Raw genomic sequence first — 14,846 nt, 5'->3', positions numbered from 1 at the left:
AAAAAAAAAAAAAAAAGAGTTGTCTTGGTCATTGTGTCTCTCCACAGCATTAGAACCGTGCCTGAAGTCCTAAGCCATTCACTCCCTGCACCTTGAATGTTCTATGGCCTTTCCATTTTCCTTACACATGAATGATCCCTTCTATTGAAACTTGACTGTTTCTCCCGTCCCTTCTCTCCTCTCCTTTCATCTGTATATGTGGATTGTGAATATCCATGTCTATGAATATGGACATGTGTGAGCAATGGCCAACATGGTGAGATCCGAGGCCAGCCTAGGGTATTGTTCCTTGTCTTCCACCATGTTTGAGACAGGATTTCCTTGCTTTTTCACTAGACAGCAAATGACTGTGGCAAGATGGGAGTGGGGGCGGGGGGAGTCTACTCTATCTCCCACTTCCACACGGGGCATTGGGATTACAGTGCTCACAACCAACTTTTAATGTGTGTTCTAGGATTTGAACTCAGATCTTTATGTTTGTCCAACAAATACTTTTACCCATGGAATCTTCTCCTGTTTCTCTTCTTCCTTCCTTCTTTCTTTTCTTCCTTTCTTCTTTATCTTTTAAATGTTGTTTGCTTTGACATAGGGTCTCACTATATAGTCCAGGCTGGCTTTCAGGTCTGCATGCTTCTCCCTGCACTCCAGAGTGCAAGGATTACAGGTGTGTGCCGCCACTCTCAGCCCAGCCCTCCTGTTGGCACTGTTGGCTCTGTCTTACCTGTAGTTCTGACTTTTACCGTCATGTTTGTATGTTCCTTCCAAGTCATGCCCCTCTACATCAGCCCTTGGTTTCATACACTAAGGGGTTCCCCAGGTGCCTGGTGTTCACCACACACCAAGGAGGTCACCAGGACAGATGGGGGAAACTTGCCCTGGTTCTCACCTGAGTCTCAGAGAGGTTCAGCTGTCGGGCCAGCTCAGTGCGCTCTCGGCCCACCACGTACTGGCAGCGCTGGAACTCCATCTCCAGACGATACAGCTGCTCTGCTGTGAAGGAGGTACGGGTCCGCTTGGGTCGGTCGAGGTCCAGGCCCTTGGGCAAGACAATTTCCCGAATGGTCCCCTTAGCATCTGCAAGGATCATGAAGGGGGCCAGGTTAATTCACTAGCTGGGTTAGATCATCTGTGTCTTTTCTCCTCTTCTTCCTTCCTCTTCTTCACAGGGTTTCACTGTGTAGCTCAGTCTGACCTTGAACTCATGGCCTGAGAAGGTTCTATTAGGAATCCTCAGGATCCTGCCTGAATACTTAATGTCAGAGAACTTGCTGAGCCTCTCTGAGCTGAGCTTCCTCTGCAACCCCATGCAAGGACTATGTAATGGATATGGAGATATATGTATGAATGGATAGATAGATGGATAGATAGATGATAAGTAGATGATGGATAGATAATAGATAAATAGATGGATGATAGATATGTGGATAGACAGATGATAGATGGTAGATAGAGGATAGATAGATAGATAGACAGATAGATAATAGATAGGGAAGGAATGAGAGAAAGGTGGAAGAGGAAGAGAGAGGGAGGTAGACAGAAAAGATGAGGTGAGAAGAGGGAGGGAAGGAGAAAGAGGGAAGAGGAGAAGAAGGAGGTGGGGAGAGGGAAGGAGGGAGAGGAATGAGTAAGCCTCAACATAAAGGTTGGCTATCATGGCCTGGGCAGAAAGGACTCACTATGGCTCATCCAGAATTCTGTTCTCTCTGCAGAGTAAGGAATAACTGGAACAAAGAAGAAACAAGCCCTCAAGTCCAGAGAAGATGGATTAGAACGGAATGTGGTCAGTCGTAGAAGGCTTTCTGGAGACTCGGAGCCCTGCTCCCTCCTGGGGTTCATAGGAGGTTAGCTGATGAGAACAGGAGGGCAGATTTGGGACTGAAAACCCCAGGAGGCCCCCAACTGAAAACTGGTACCACCTTGCTAAGCTGCTGGGTTATCTTCCAGCCAGGGGCTTTAGTGTTTCTTTCATAGCCTCTCTGGTGCTTTGGAGTCCATTTTAGAAGAGCTAAAGAAGCTGGGCAGTGATTGCACATGCCTTTAATCCCAGCACTTGGGAGGCAGAGGCAGGTGGATTTCTGAGTTCGAGGCCGGTCTGCTCTACAGAGTGATTTCCAGGACAGCCAGGGCTACACAGAGAAACCCTGTCTCAAAAAAATGAAGAAGAAGAAGAAGAAGAAGAAGAAGAAGAAGAAGAAGAAGAAGAAGAAGAAGAAGAAGAAGAAGAAGAAGAAGAAGAAGAGAGAGGGAGGGAGGGGGAGGGAGGGAGGGAGAGAGAGAGAGAGAGAGAGAGAGAGAAGTGCCAAAGTCCTGTAGAGCATCACAAAGCACCCAGAAAGGGAAAATGCTTTAATCTAAGCTCCCCACCACTGATGTGAGATCTTTTAGCATAGACAATAACCAGACAGTGAATCAGGCAGCCCTGTACCTGTGGGATACATCGATCACAAAAGGGAACTAGCAGCAGTTAGTTCCATGGGAGGAACAGGGGCCTGGAAACTTTATCACCACCTCAGGACGACGGGGTGCTGCACCCCTGCAATCCCAGCTCTTAGAAAATGGAAGCAGGAGGGCCAGGAGTTCAAGGCAAGCCTGGCATACAAGATACCCTGTCTTAAAACAAACAAACAAACAAACAACAATTTAGCAACTAGTTAGCTCTTGTTCAGGAGCCCCTGCAAATGCCACCTCCTGCTGCAACAAGGACCCCCCACTTCCACCAGGGGGTGCAGAGGTGGTGTTTGCTGTGTGCTGGGAAGCTGTTTCTAAACTGGTCTATGTGCTAAGTCCCAAGAAGGCTGAGTGAGATGGGGGCTGTAGATACTGCTCAGCAGTAAAAAGCGATTGCTGCTTCTGCAGAGAACCTGGGTTCTGTTCCCAGCACACGTTGGGAGGCTCACAACACCTATAACTCCGACTTTGGGGACGGGGGGCGGGTCCTACACTCTCTTTTGGTCTCATGGGTAAACATACACATGTGCACATATGCCAACATACACATGTGCACATATGTCCCCACAGACACTTTCACATAATTACAATATTTTTTAAAGATTTAAAAGCAAGAGACTTGTGAAAAAGTCCAGAGGTGTGAGGGTGGGGCTAACAGGGTAGTGACTCTGGTCATAACATAGACAAGCCCCTGCCCTGGGCTTAAGTTTGAACCTTCCCAGTGTCTCCATGGAGATGGAACTGTCGTTTCCCACTTTACAGACGAGGAGCTAACTTTATGGAGGCCCCACTGTCAGTATTCAATAAACCCTAGAAACACCCTGACTATGCCCAGAGTAGAAAGATACTCCTGAAGTCCTCCCACTAGGGTGATATTAGTGGGAAGACTCAAGTTCAAGGCTAGCCTAGGCTCCATAGTGAGCCTTTCTCCACAAACGGTAACAGCACCAAGCAGGGTCTGGAGATGTAGGTCAGTGGAGCAGCTTGCCTAGTGGGCACAAAGTTCAGTCCCCAACATGCAAACACAGCTGCCGCCCACCCTTGCTTCACTTCATGAACACACTGTGGGTCAGGCTTAATATAGTAGCCAACAATCTCACTTTAGCAATGAGTCAAGAAGGAATCTTCTAGAGAAGATTCCCACTGTTCCTTTGGAGAGCACGTGACAGGACATCTGTTGGGGATGCTGCCTGCCGTGCAGCCCCAGAGGACTGTGGTCCTACTTTTAGAATCTCGGCTCCAGATAGGTAGCCTTAGCTGCTCCTTCTGACTCTCATGCCGTGCTCTGACCTTACGGCTCCCATTTGCCCCAGTGAATGTTCAACCCTCAGGGTGAGCTCTGGCTCAGGCCCATCTCACCTTCATGTTCAGTCAGCCCTGGAAGCAGGTGAGTGGGGGGGTGGGGTGATGTGGGGGTGGGGAGAAGGACATCACTACTGAGACGGGACTCCCTGAACCCTCCTGCCAGCCCAGGTCCCACCCAGGCTCTGAGCCCAGTATGTCTGATGGATGCGGTCTTCCTATTGGGGTGCTGCAGGAAACATGGGTCTCTCGAGACCACCTAGCACCTCAGGTCCAGTACTTTCCATATTCCAGAATAACAGCATTTATGACAACCTTGGGAAGGGCTTGGTAAGCTTCCACCATTGCCAGCGGTGAGATGAGACCAAAGGCTTCCTTCCAACTCTCAGAGAGCCTGTCAGCAAAGGTGCAGGTCTGATCAGTGTGTCTGCTGGAACAGGCAGGAGGAAGGTTGCTTATGCTTGGTAATGTAGGCTTCAAACGTTTCCTGGGCGGGTCCCTGAGCTACCCTGAGATTTCTGAGCCTGAACACCATGAGGTCAAGCCATATCTGGGTAAGTCCACCGCCACCTCTGTGGGTGACTAAGGTCAGCTCTCTCACTCAGGGCTACTACACAAGAAAGGCAACCCCTGCTCCACCACCGGGCATCAAGCCACACATAGGAGCACAGAGAAAGATGTTCTGCATCAGTAGTGTTCGAGGAAGCAAGTTAGAGCCACAGGGCGGTGCAGCTGTTAGAACAGAAGAATTTACAAATGCGGTGGTGGGAGGGAGGGGAGAAAAGCACGTGCCACAGAGGAAAGGAGGAAGGGAGGAGAAGAGGAGGAACACTGGAGGCCCCACAGGCGCCTGAGGACCCAGACTCTGGGCTTCCTGTAAAATGGTTCAGCCACTCTGGAAGCTAGCCTGTGGTTACTGAGTTAAAGAAACAACCAACAAATAGTTTTATTATATATATATATATATATATATATATATATATATATATATATATATATATGGGTGTGTGTGTGTGTGCTTTGCTTGTATTCATGCATATACAATATGTGTTGCATCGGAGGTCAGAAGAAGGTATTTGATCTCCTGGAACTGGAGCTGCAGGCTGTTGTGAACTGCCATGTGGGTGCTGGGAATCGAACCCAGGTCCTCTGGAAGAGCAGTCATTGACCTTAACAGATGGGCTATCTTTCCAGAACCTGTTTCGTTTTCTAGATTGGGTCTCATGATTCTAGGCTGTCCACAAGTTCTGTGTAGCTAAGGTTGACCCTGAACTCCTGATCTTCCTGCTGGGATTCCAGGCATATCCTATGCCACCATGCCTGGTTTGTTTGGTGCTCTGAATTAAGCCCAGGGCTTCATGCATTACAGACTATTGCTCTAGCAACTGAGCTACACCTCCAGCCCCCCAAATTTTCTTTTATTGGCCTCCAAAAGGAAATAAGATGTTTTCCAGCAGGTGGCTGGTTGGAGAAACTATGCTAAAGCCATAAATGAGCTACTCGCTCAGTGAAGAAGGGTCACGGTTGATAAGCTTGGTGTGCACAGTGAGGAAGCTGGGCCTGGAGAAAGCAATGGCTCAGTGGTTAAGAGCACGCACTGGTTGCTCTTCCAGAAGACCTGGGTTCTAATCTCTGCACACTCATTTGTGACTCTAGTTCCAGGGGATCTGATGCCCTCTTCTGGCCTTCCTAGGTACTACATGCATGTGGTGCACAGCTGTACCTGCAGGCAAAACACTTATTATATATGTGCAAAAATAAAACAAATAGAAGTCAGTCTCCAGATGCTATGTGCACATGCTTCTGATTATATAACATCAAAATGTTATTAGGAAGACGGAGGGCAGAGCAGTGACTGACAGAGATTTGACAAAGAGAGCATTGCAAAGCTCTTTGCAAGCCAGAAGCGCTGGTTTGTGTGTGCATGTGGTTTTAATTCCAGAAGTGCGTGGATCTCTGTGAGTTCAAGGACAGCCTGGATTACATAGGTACAATTCCAGGACAGAGATAGGCTCAGCAGTTAAGAACACTTGCTGCTCTTGGAAAGGACTTGGGTTTGGTTCCCAGGAGCCAGGTCAGAACTTGCCTGTAACTCTACCTGCAGGGGACCTACCTGCCTCTGGCCTCTGAGGGCACCTATACTTTTGTGCCCATACCACACAGAGACATATACAGAATTAAAAATAAGTCTTTACATTTTTTTAAGAAAGAAAGGAAAAAGCCCTTTGTGGTAAGACAACACGTCTGTATTTCAGCCGTTTTATGAACGTATGAGCGTGACAAGGGATCACAGGACTGCCAGACATAGACATGAGAGACAGTGCAAATAGATGGAGCTCGGGAGGCCTATGGCTGTTTCTCAGATTGTCCCCCTCACAAGTTTCTTTGTGATTTTTCTTGTTTGCTTTTTGTTTTGCTTTGTGTTTTTGAGGCAAAAACTCCCGAAATCCCGATTAGCCTGGAACTCTCTATGTACCGGAGCTGGTCTTGAACTCCTGACCCTCATTGCTCCTGGCTCCTGAGTGCTGAGATTACATGTGTGCAGCACCAGGCCTGACTCTGTCTTCTGTCCTTGATAATGTGCTGTGAATATTCTTAATGAGGGAAGCCAGGCTGGGTGGTAGAAACTCGAGATCTTTCTGCACCGGTTGTACATCTTCTTGTGGCTCTATAAGGATTTCAAAATATGAATTTAACCACAGCAGAATCAAACAACAAAGCCAGGGGACTGGGTTGTCACCAGATACATAGATTCATCCATGGAGAGAGAGGGCAGTAATGGTCCTCTGTGTCTCTGTGTACCCCGAGGCTGTAAGATGGTTTAAAACAGCACATGAGAAATGCCTGCCATTTCAAAACTTATTTTAATGTTTACTAGGAACAATTTAACCCAAGTGTAGGTTAAATTTGAATGAAAATGTGCCCCATGGGTTCAGATGGTTGGGTTGAACACTTAGTCCCCAGTAGGTGGCGATGTTTGGTTCTAGGAAGTATGTCACTGGGAGCAGGCTTTGAGGTTTCAAAAGCCACTGAGAGTTCCCAGTACACACTTTCTGCCTAGTGATTGCAGTTCAAGATGTGAGGTCTCAGTTTGCAAGTCGAGCTGTCCTGTCTGCCTGTTGCTATACTTCCCTGCCAGGATGGTGATGAACTCTGCTTCCTCTGCAACCATAAGCCCAAATAAACCCTTTCTTTTATAAGTTGCTTCAGTCCTGGTGTTTTATCACAGCAACAGAAAAGTAACTAATACACAACAATTTTACCTGGCTCAGATGAGGCTAAAGCAAATATTCAGTTTTAGAGCCATAGAGATGGCTCAGCATGTAAAGGGGCTTGCTGCCAAGCCTGATGACCTGAGTTCAATTCCCGGAACAGACACACATGGTGGAAGAGAACCAATTCCTGAAAACCGTCTTCTGACCTTCACACATACCTCTCCCAGTTAATAAATAAATGTGCAAAAGTGCTCTATACTAAAACACTAAGTAAATAAGTGGACTATGGTTATGTCAGAAACGGAATGTGCTCACATGGCTGTGCCAGAGAGCAGTAGGATGAAGGGCACACTCAGGCAATAGGATGGAGGGCACACTCACTGCCAGACATGTGTGTACAGTAATGGGCTATGGTTAGAGACATTCTAGAGCTATCCACCACCACCACTCTGCCCCAGATGTGTATTCCACTGGGCCCAGAAGAGGCTGTCTGAGCCCCTGGAGTGGAGTTAGAAGAAGTTGGTTGTGAGCCATGCAAAATGGGTGCTAAGATTCAGGTCCTCTACAAGAGTGGCGAGTGTTCTTAACTACTGAGCCATTCCTCCAGCCTGTAAGGGACATTCCAAATGAGGACCTGTTACGGTGATAAGCAAACTTAAATATACTGGTGACTACAAATTATTTATTTAGAATAAGATTAAGTGAAAATTTCCTCATGCCATTATGTTTCAAGTGAGCAGATCATCAATTGCAAAGTGGTGAATTAAGGGCGGGAGAGATGGCTCAGCGTTCAGAGCACTGACTGCTCTTCCAGAGGTCCTGAGTTCAATTCCCAGCAAACACACGATGGCTCAGTAATGAGATCTGATGCCCTCTTCCGACAGCTACAGTGAATTTACATGCATAAAATAAATAAATCTTTTTAAAAATTGGTGAATTAAAAATGGTAAAAATTAAAAGGGTGTCTTGACAGTGGTGGCACATGCCTTTCATACCAGCACTTGGGAGACAGAGGTTACACAAAGAGATCCTGTAAGGATGATAATAAAAAATCTTTTCAAGACATCCACAATGTTTCCCCTCAGGAAAATGGCTGAACACACCGTGAGCCATACTATAAAATATCTAACACACTGTGGGCCATACTATAAAATATCTAACATACTGTGAGCCATACTATAAAATATCTAATACACTGTGAGCCATACTATAAAATATCTAACACACTGTGAGCCATACTATAAAATATCTAACAGCAGTGAAAAGGGATGAGGTGATGATCGTGTGAGCTGACACTGAGTATAAGAAAGTAATATATAGGGCTGGTGAGATGGCTCAGTGGGTAAGAGCACCTGACTGCTCTTCCAAAGGTCTGGAGTTCAAATCCCAGCAACCACATGGTGGCTCACAACAATCCGTAACGAGATCTGACGCCCTCTTTTGGTGTGTCTGAAGACAGCTACAGTGTACTTAAATAAATAAATAAATAAATCTTTAAAAAAAAAGGTAATGTATAAGATAACACATTTAGGATGGGCTGGAGAGCTGGCTCAGCAGTTAAGAGCACTTGCTGCTCTTACGGAGGTCCCAGCACCCACACGGTGTCTCAGCAACCATCTGTAATGGGAGCTGATGCCCTCTTCTACTGTGTCTAAAGATAGTGACAGTGTACTCATTACATAAAATAAATAAATCTAGAAAAATACTATACTTTTGAAATACATTGAAATATATTGAAAAAAACACTACTGTTGAAAAATAGTACAATTCTATCACATTTATGTCAATAAGGACAATCCTAACATATTCAACCATTCAATTCATATTTATCATTGTATCACTTGTAGAGTCTGAGGACACAGGAACCAAGAAAGTAGACAAGGTTCTGTATCCACAGGTCCTGTGTCAGGATGGGGGAGAAATAATACATTTAAATTATTTTTAAATGTTTTTAATTTTAAATGTCTAAATTTAAAAATAAAAGCAGCCAGGCGGTGGTGGCACAAGCCTTTAATACCAGCACTTGGGAGGCAGAGGCAAGTGGATTTCTGAGTTCAAAGCCAGCCTGGTCTACAGAGTGAGTTCCAGGACAGCCAGGGCTACACAGAGAAACTTGAAAAACCAAATAAATAAATATAAAAATAAAAGCATTTATTTTAAAATATATCTAATTATTTTTCAATAAAAAATTAGTCTTAAAATGGGCAAAGTAACAATGGGAGCAGAGAAGATAATTAAATAAACCAGGAAGCTTCAATCGCAATCTCCAGGCCAAACAGGGTCCCTCGGCCTGTCTCACCCAGGACCCTGAAGGGCTCCCTGACGTCACTTCCTACCTCGTCCCTTTCTGCTTGAAGCTGTGTGTGAGTGGTTCTGTTATTGTTCATCTTCCCTTTGTCTTTATGAGACAAGGTCATGCTGTGTAGCCCAGGCTGTCCTTGAGATCAGCAGTCTCCCTGCTTCGGCCTCTGGGTTTACAGGTGTATACCACCAGACTTGGCTTTAATGTGTTGACTTCTAGGAAGATAAAATTCTTTCTGCCTTGATTCAGAAATATTATGTTGCCACTATAAAAATTCCTTGTGGAGAATTCACCCTCAAGTTTACTGGGGAATTTTAAATAGTTAAGATGAAGTCTTTCAAAAGGAATAGGCAAGATTCAATATGTTAGAGACACCTGTCCAGCCAGTTCTATTGCAGGACTAATTAGCCTAGCTCATCAACAGCTGAATGGACAGAGAAAATATACTGCATATTACACAATGGAGTTTGTGCAGCCATAAAGGAGAATCAATATATGAAGTTTGCAATAAAATGGATGTAAACAGAAATCATTGTATTAATTGAAATAAGACAAATCCAGAATACAAATCCAGAATATAATATGTGTGTGTGTGTGTGTGTGTGTGTGTGTGTGTGTGTGTGTGTGTGTGATATAAAAGTACAAGCAAGACTAGGGGAACAAATAGGAATAATGAATGGGGGAGAGATGGAAGGGAGGCACATGGATAACAGACCCACATGGTTTCTGCTCTCCCCAGCACCGTGGGTGCCTCTAAAAATGGTTCTGTGAACTTATCACCGAGGTCAATGATTACATGACTATACAAATCATCACACTAGAGCTGGGCGTGGTGGTGCACTTGAGAGGCAGAATCAGGAAGATGTCTGTGAAAACAAGGCCAGTCTGGTCTATATAATGAATTCCAGGACAGCTGGAACATAGAGAGAGACTCCATCTCCCTCCCTCCCTCTCTCTCTCTCTCTCTCTCTCTCTCTCTCTCTCTCTCACTCACACACACACACACACACACACACAAAGGAGACATTTCTTACATCACCACACAGCAACATCTATCACAAATCGAGAGTCACTAGAGTGGTGTGACTCTGGAAAGAGAGTCTCCAAGCAGAGCCACAGGTCCTCAGGGATCTTGAGTGTCTACAAAGATGGCATTTCATATTGGTTGGAGGAACGGCAGGGCTGTTAAAGACCTGGGTCTTGGACAGTCAGCTCATTGTTTGGGATAAGCCGATCCATCTGACATTGCATGCATACCAAATTAACACTTAAATGTGAAAAATAGAGCTTCAAAAATCAAAGAAACACATGCGCATGCACACACAGGCACAAAACACAAAAAGGAAAACAAGGACCAAGGAGACTAATTATGAGCAAATTCTTCTGCAGGAAGTGAGAGAGTTAAGCGCAGAGACTCATAACACGCAGAACAGTCAGAACATACCCAGATGCTCAAAACCAGGGCCAAAACTGGGCAGTCCGGTGGAAAACTGAACAAGTTATCCAGAGGAGACGCAGCACAAGCGGCAAATTAAAAGAAAAAGTGTGGGTGAGGAGATGGCTCGGTGGCTAAGAGTGCTGCCTGTTCCTTTAGATGGCCTGGCTTTGATTGCCAACGCCCACATGGCAGCTCACGGTTGTCCAGAATTCTAGTTTCAGATTATCTGATACCCTCTCCTGATTTCCATGGCCACCAGACACACATGTGGTACACAGACATTCACTCAGGAAAAACTCCTACACATAAAATAATAATAATACTTAGTAAATTATTTATACTTTATATTATAGAATTATGTTTTATTGGGTATTTTATTATTGTATTTATTGTAAATATATTTTGATATATTGATTATATATTTGTTATCTATACTGTAAAATATAAGCTTATAATATATTGTTTTTTTATTGCAAATAAACATTTAATGTAAAAACAAACGTTTCTTTTAAACTGAATTTTCTTACATCTATTGTACCATTCAAATGCTTTATCATCTTACATGATTTCTTCAAAATCTGTTTTCAAGGGTACATATAGAAAAGCTTTTTTTTATAAATAGAACCAAAGGGCATTTTAGCTTTTATTATAAATTGACATAAAAAGTTTACTCAACAGAAATAATTTCATTACAATATATTGTATTTTAATATAATATATTATTATATAATAATAAACATGTATACATAAAAATAAACAAATAAAGCTTTAGAAAAAGATAAAATGGGAAAGTGCTCAGGCTCAGGGTGAGTCAGAAAGGGGCGGAGAGAACAGCTCGGGAGATTGTTTTCAGGTTGCTGAGACATCATTATTTTATTCCTCAGACTAGGAAATTGCTGGCTAGAGTCAGGGCAATTAGGTTCTCTGAGACTGTTAATAGAAACACAAATTCATACAATATGAGAAGTACTGGGGTTTGGGGGCACAACTGCAGCTCTATTCATAATAGCCATGATATGGGTTCTGCCTAGGTGCCCATCAACAGACGAGCAGATAAACAGAGTGTGGTAACACAATGGAGTTTTATTCAGCCATAAAGAAGAATTAAACTGGGCACCAGTGAGAGCTCAGTGGGTAAGGCGTTTGCCATGGAGTCTGGTGACCTGGTTTCCATCTCCCGGATCCACGAGGTGGAAGGAGAGAGCAGACTCACAGGAAGTTGTCCTTTGACCTCCACACAAGGGCTGTGACTTGTCATGCATGCACACACATGCACATGCATGCACCCGCATGCACACAGAGATAAACAAATGGAATTTTCAATTAAAGAAGCATGCTTTGAATTAGTCAGTTACCAGAAAATAAATGTGACTGGAAGTTGTTGTATTAATGGGAGTTAAATGACATTAAACAGAATCAGAAAGACAAAGGACACGTGTTCTCTCTCGCTTTTAGGTTCTAGAATTGATCCTATTCGCTGAAAACCATGAAGAAGAAAAACAGAAAGTGGGGTAAAAGGGGAGGGAAGAGAGGGAACTAAAGGGAGGGATTGAGGCTCCTGCTAGGATCAGAGTGTGCATTGGAGAGCCATGTTCTGTGTGAAAACCAGTACCGCATAAAATCAATAAACCAATAAACAAGCAAACAAACAGCAATAAATACACAGCCCTTCCTGGAACCCTTGAAGAGCTTTCCATCCTACAGCAACACTGGAAATTTGACGAAGTCAAATTCATCCTAATGTGGTTCCATTAAAACAAGCAAACAAACAAAAATGTGTCAAAGCTTGGTAAGAGGAGAGAGACTGATGAGTCCAGAGAGCCCTTGGCTTCTCTGGAGCAGTTAGTCAGGATGAGGACTGTCCTCATCGACTAACCTGCATGGACATTCACCAGACATGGCCAAGGGCAGCAGCAGGGATGTGTGAGGTTGTGTGGGTGTGTATGCATGTGCGTGTTTGTGTGCACTTTTTGTTTGTACAGTAAACTCCCGGTGTGTTTGTGCGTTCCCACTTGGGAGCACTCTGGCAGGATAAACACCTCCCCCTCTGTTCCCTCTGAAGACTAGAAGTTGATCAGAGTAGGAAAATTTCTCTCACCATCCTAGGTATAATTTTTTTAACCCCCAACCCTGTGCTGAGGAAGACCCTAGCTCCTTGAGCACACAGGAGAAATGCTCTCCTGCTGTTCTCCCAGCCTTCACCCCAAACTCTCAGACACTTCAGCTGTGTGTTTGTGCGCATATTCAAGGATTCAAGCGAATGCAGATCAAGTTGTTTAGTTAACAATTTCCTAAACAATGCAATTTCATGACTATTAACATAGCACTTGCAAGGCATTGGGTGTCCAGGGTAAGGACAAAAGACATGAAGTGTGGGTGGGCCATGAGCAAGCCCAGCACCTTCCCTCCTTCCCTCCTTTCCTCCCTCCTTCCCTCCTTCCTTCCTCCTTCCCTCCCTCTTTCCCTTTTTTTTCCTCTTTCCCTTTTTTAATGTGAAATGCTTTACAAATGTTCATGTCACCCTTGCACAGGGGTCATGCTAATCCCGGTGTCTTTCCAAGTTTATAATGTGTGTGCTGATGCCACACCCAACATCCTTTTCATAAGTGAAAAGTGTCTTCCTGTGGTGTGTGACAATTCCGGCATTTCCTTCCCCCCCCCTCTCTGCCCCTCCCTCCGTCCCTCCCTCCTTCACTCCTTCCTCCCAAGTCTAATCAGGGACTAAATTCTAGAGTCCCCAATGGAGACAGTCATTAGATGTGTTGACAGTTTCAACTCCAATTCACACACAAAATAAATCTCAGAAAGATTTTAAAAAAGAAAAAGACCCGAGGGATGTCTGCAACACAAGCCACAGAAAGAGGGCTTGTTTCCTTAGTGTATAAATAGCCTTTCAAGGCTGGAGAGAGAGGCTCAGCCACTGATAGCATGTCTGTTCTAGCAAGGTCCCCAGGTCCCACCACCAGCACCCACATGGTGGCTTGAAAGCATTCATAGGCACACATACATACAGGCAAAAAGTAATCTTAAATTTTTAAAAAAATGCTCTTCCAAACTTGAAATAACAGAAGCCAATTCAACACGTAAATAATTAATGCACAGTGGAGAAAATGAAAATGCAGAATACCGAGTAAGACAGGTCTAACCTCACTAGCAGCTTAAAACTGTGGTTTTGTTTGTTTGTTTGTTCACCTGAAAAGGTTTTACTCTAAAAGTTAAAGAATGACATCAGTTAGGAGGAAGCAGTGAATGACTTATGTATTCTTGCTTGCTGGGAACACGAGCTAGCGTGTGTTTTTAGAATTTTGCGTCTAGGAATTTATCTTGTAACTGTAACCGTACCACGCACCTGTGAAATGATCTGTGATTGTAGGCATGTTGTTATGACGATTTCAAGCATATACAGAACTAAAGAGAACAGTACAGTGGCTGGACACTGTCCAGTGTTCACTGTCATCATGGCAGGGACAGTCCTATTTCTTTGGTATGGCCACATTTTTAAACAAAATATCATGCTACTTCACCCACCAAAAGAGTACTGTTACTGCAATGAACATTAATGTCCATGTCAAGTGTGGTGGGGCCACCTGCAACTCCAGCACCCAGGAGGCTGAGGCAGAAGAATTACTGCAAGTTCAGGGATAGGCACCATTTTAAAACAAAGCAAAACAAAATGACAGCAAAACCCAGGCAACAATTCTTTAATACAGTGAAAGATCTCACAGGCTATTATATTTTCCAAAATAAGATTAAAAATAAAATGATTGGTTTAAGTTAAGATGCAGCTTTGGGGCTGGGGAGATGGCTCACTGGCAAAAGCACTTGTTCTGAAAGTTCAGGGACCTAAGTTTGAGTCCCCAGCACCCACACAGAAAGATGGCTTGTGCCTGAAACCCTAGCACTTGAGGTCAGAAACAAGTGGATCTGAACTCATCAGCCAGCCTGACAGATATGGCGAAATGTCGAGCTTCCAGTTCAGTGAGAGACCCTGTCTCAGGGCAATTAGACAGAAAGAAAGAGCGAGGACAATATGCCTTGTCCTGCTCTGACCTCTGCATGTACTTGCACCAGGTGCTGCTCAGGGCATGCATTTACACACGCACACAGAGAGAGAGAGAGAGAGAGAGAGAGAGAGAGAGAG

General features: G+C 44.4%; 1 protein-coding gene and 1 non-coding gene across 2 annotated transcripts in view; both read right to left on the bottom strand.

Moving 5' to 3' along the window:
• Vax2 (ventral anterior homeobox 2) overlaps positions 1–14,846 on the bottom strand; it is a 28,146-nt gene that overhangs the window by 4,341 nt on the left and 8,959 nt on the right. The window contains exon 2 of the mRNA XM_021165758.2: positions 887–1,074. Within this exon, the coding sequence (XP_021021417.1) occupies positions 887–1,074 (188 nt within the window). The remainder of the gene's footprint in view (positions 1–886; positions 1,075–14,846) is intronic.
• LOC115031347 lies at positions 13,192–13,293 on the bottom strand. The gene has a single exon (XR_003836988.1). It is a non-coding gene; the product is annotated as a U6 spliceosomal RNA (small nuclear RNA).

The sequence above is a fragment of the Mus caroli genome, chromosome 6 (genome assembly GCF_900094665.2).
Source record: "Mus caroli chromosome 6, CAROLI_EIJ_v1.1, whole genome shotgun sequence".
Classification (NCBI taxonomy): domain Eukaryota; kingdom Metazoa; phylum Chordata; class Mammalia; order Rodentia; family Muridae; genus Mus; species Mus caroli.
The sequence above is the reverse complement of the archived record's forward strand: the minus strand, read 5'-3'. Positions and strand labels throughout refer to the sequence as shown.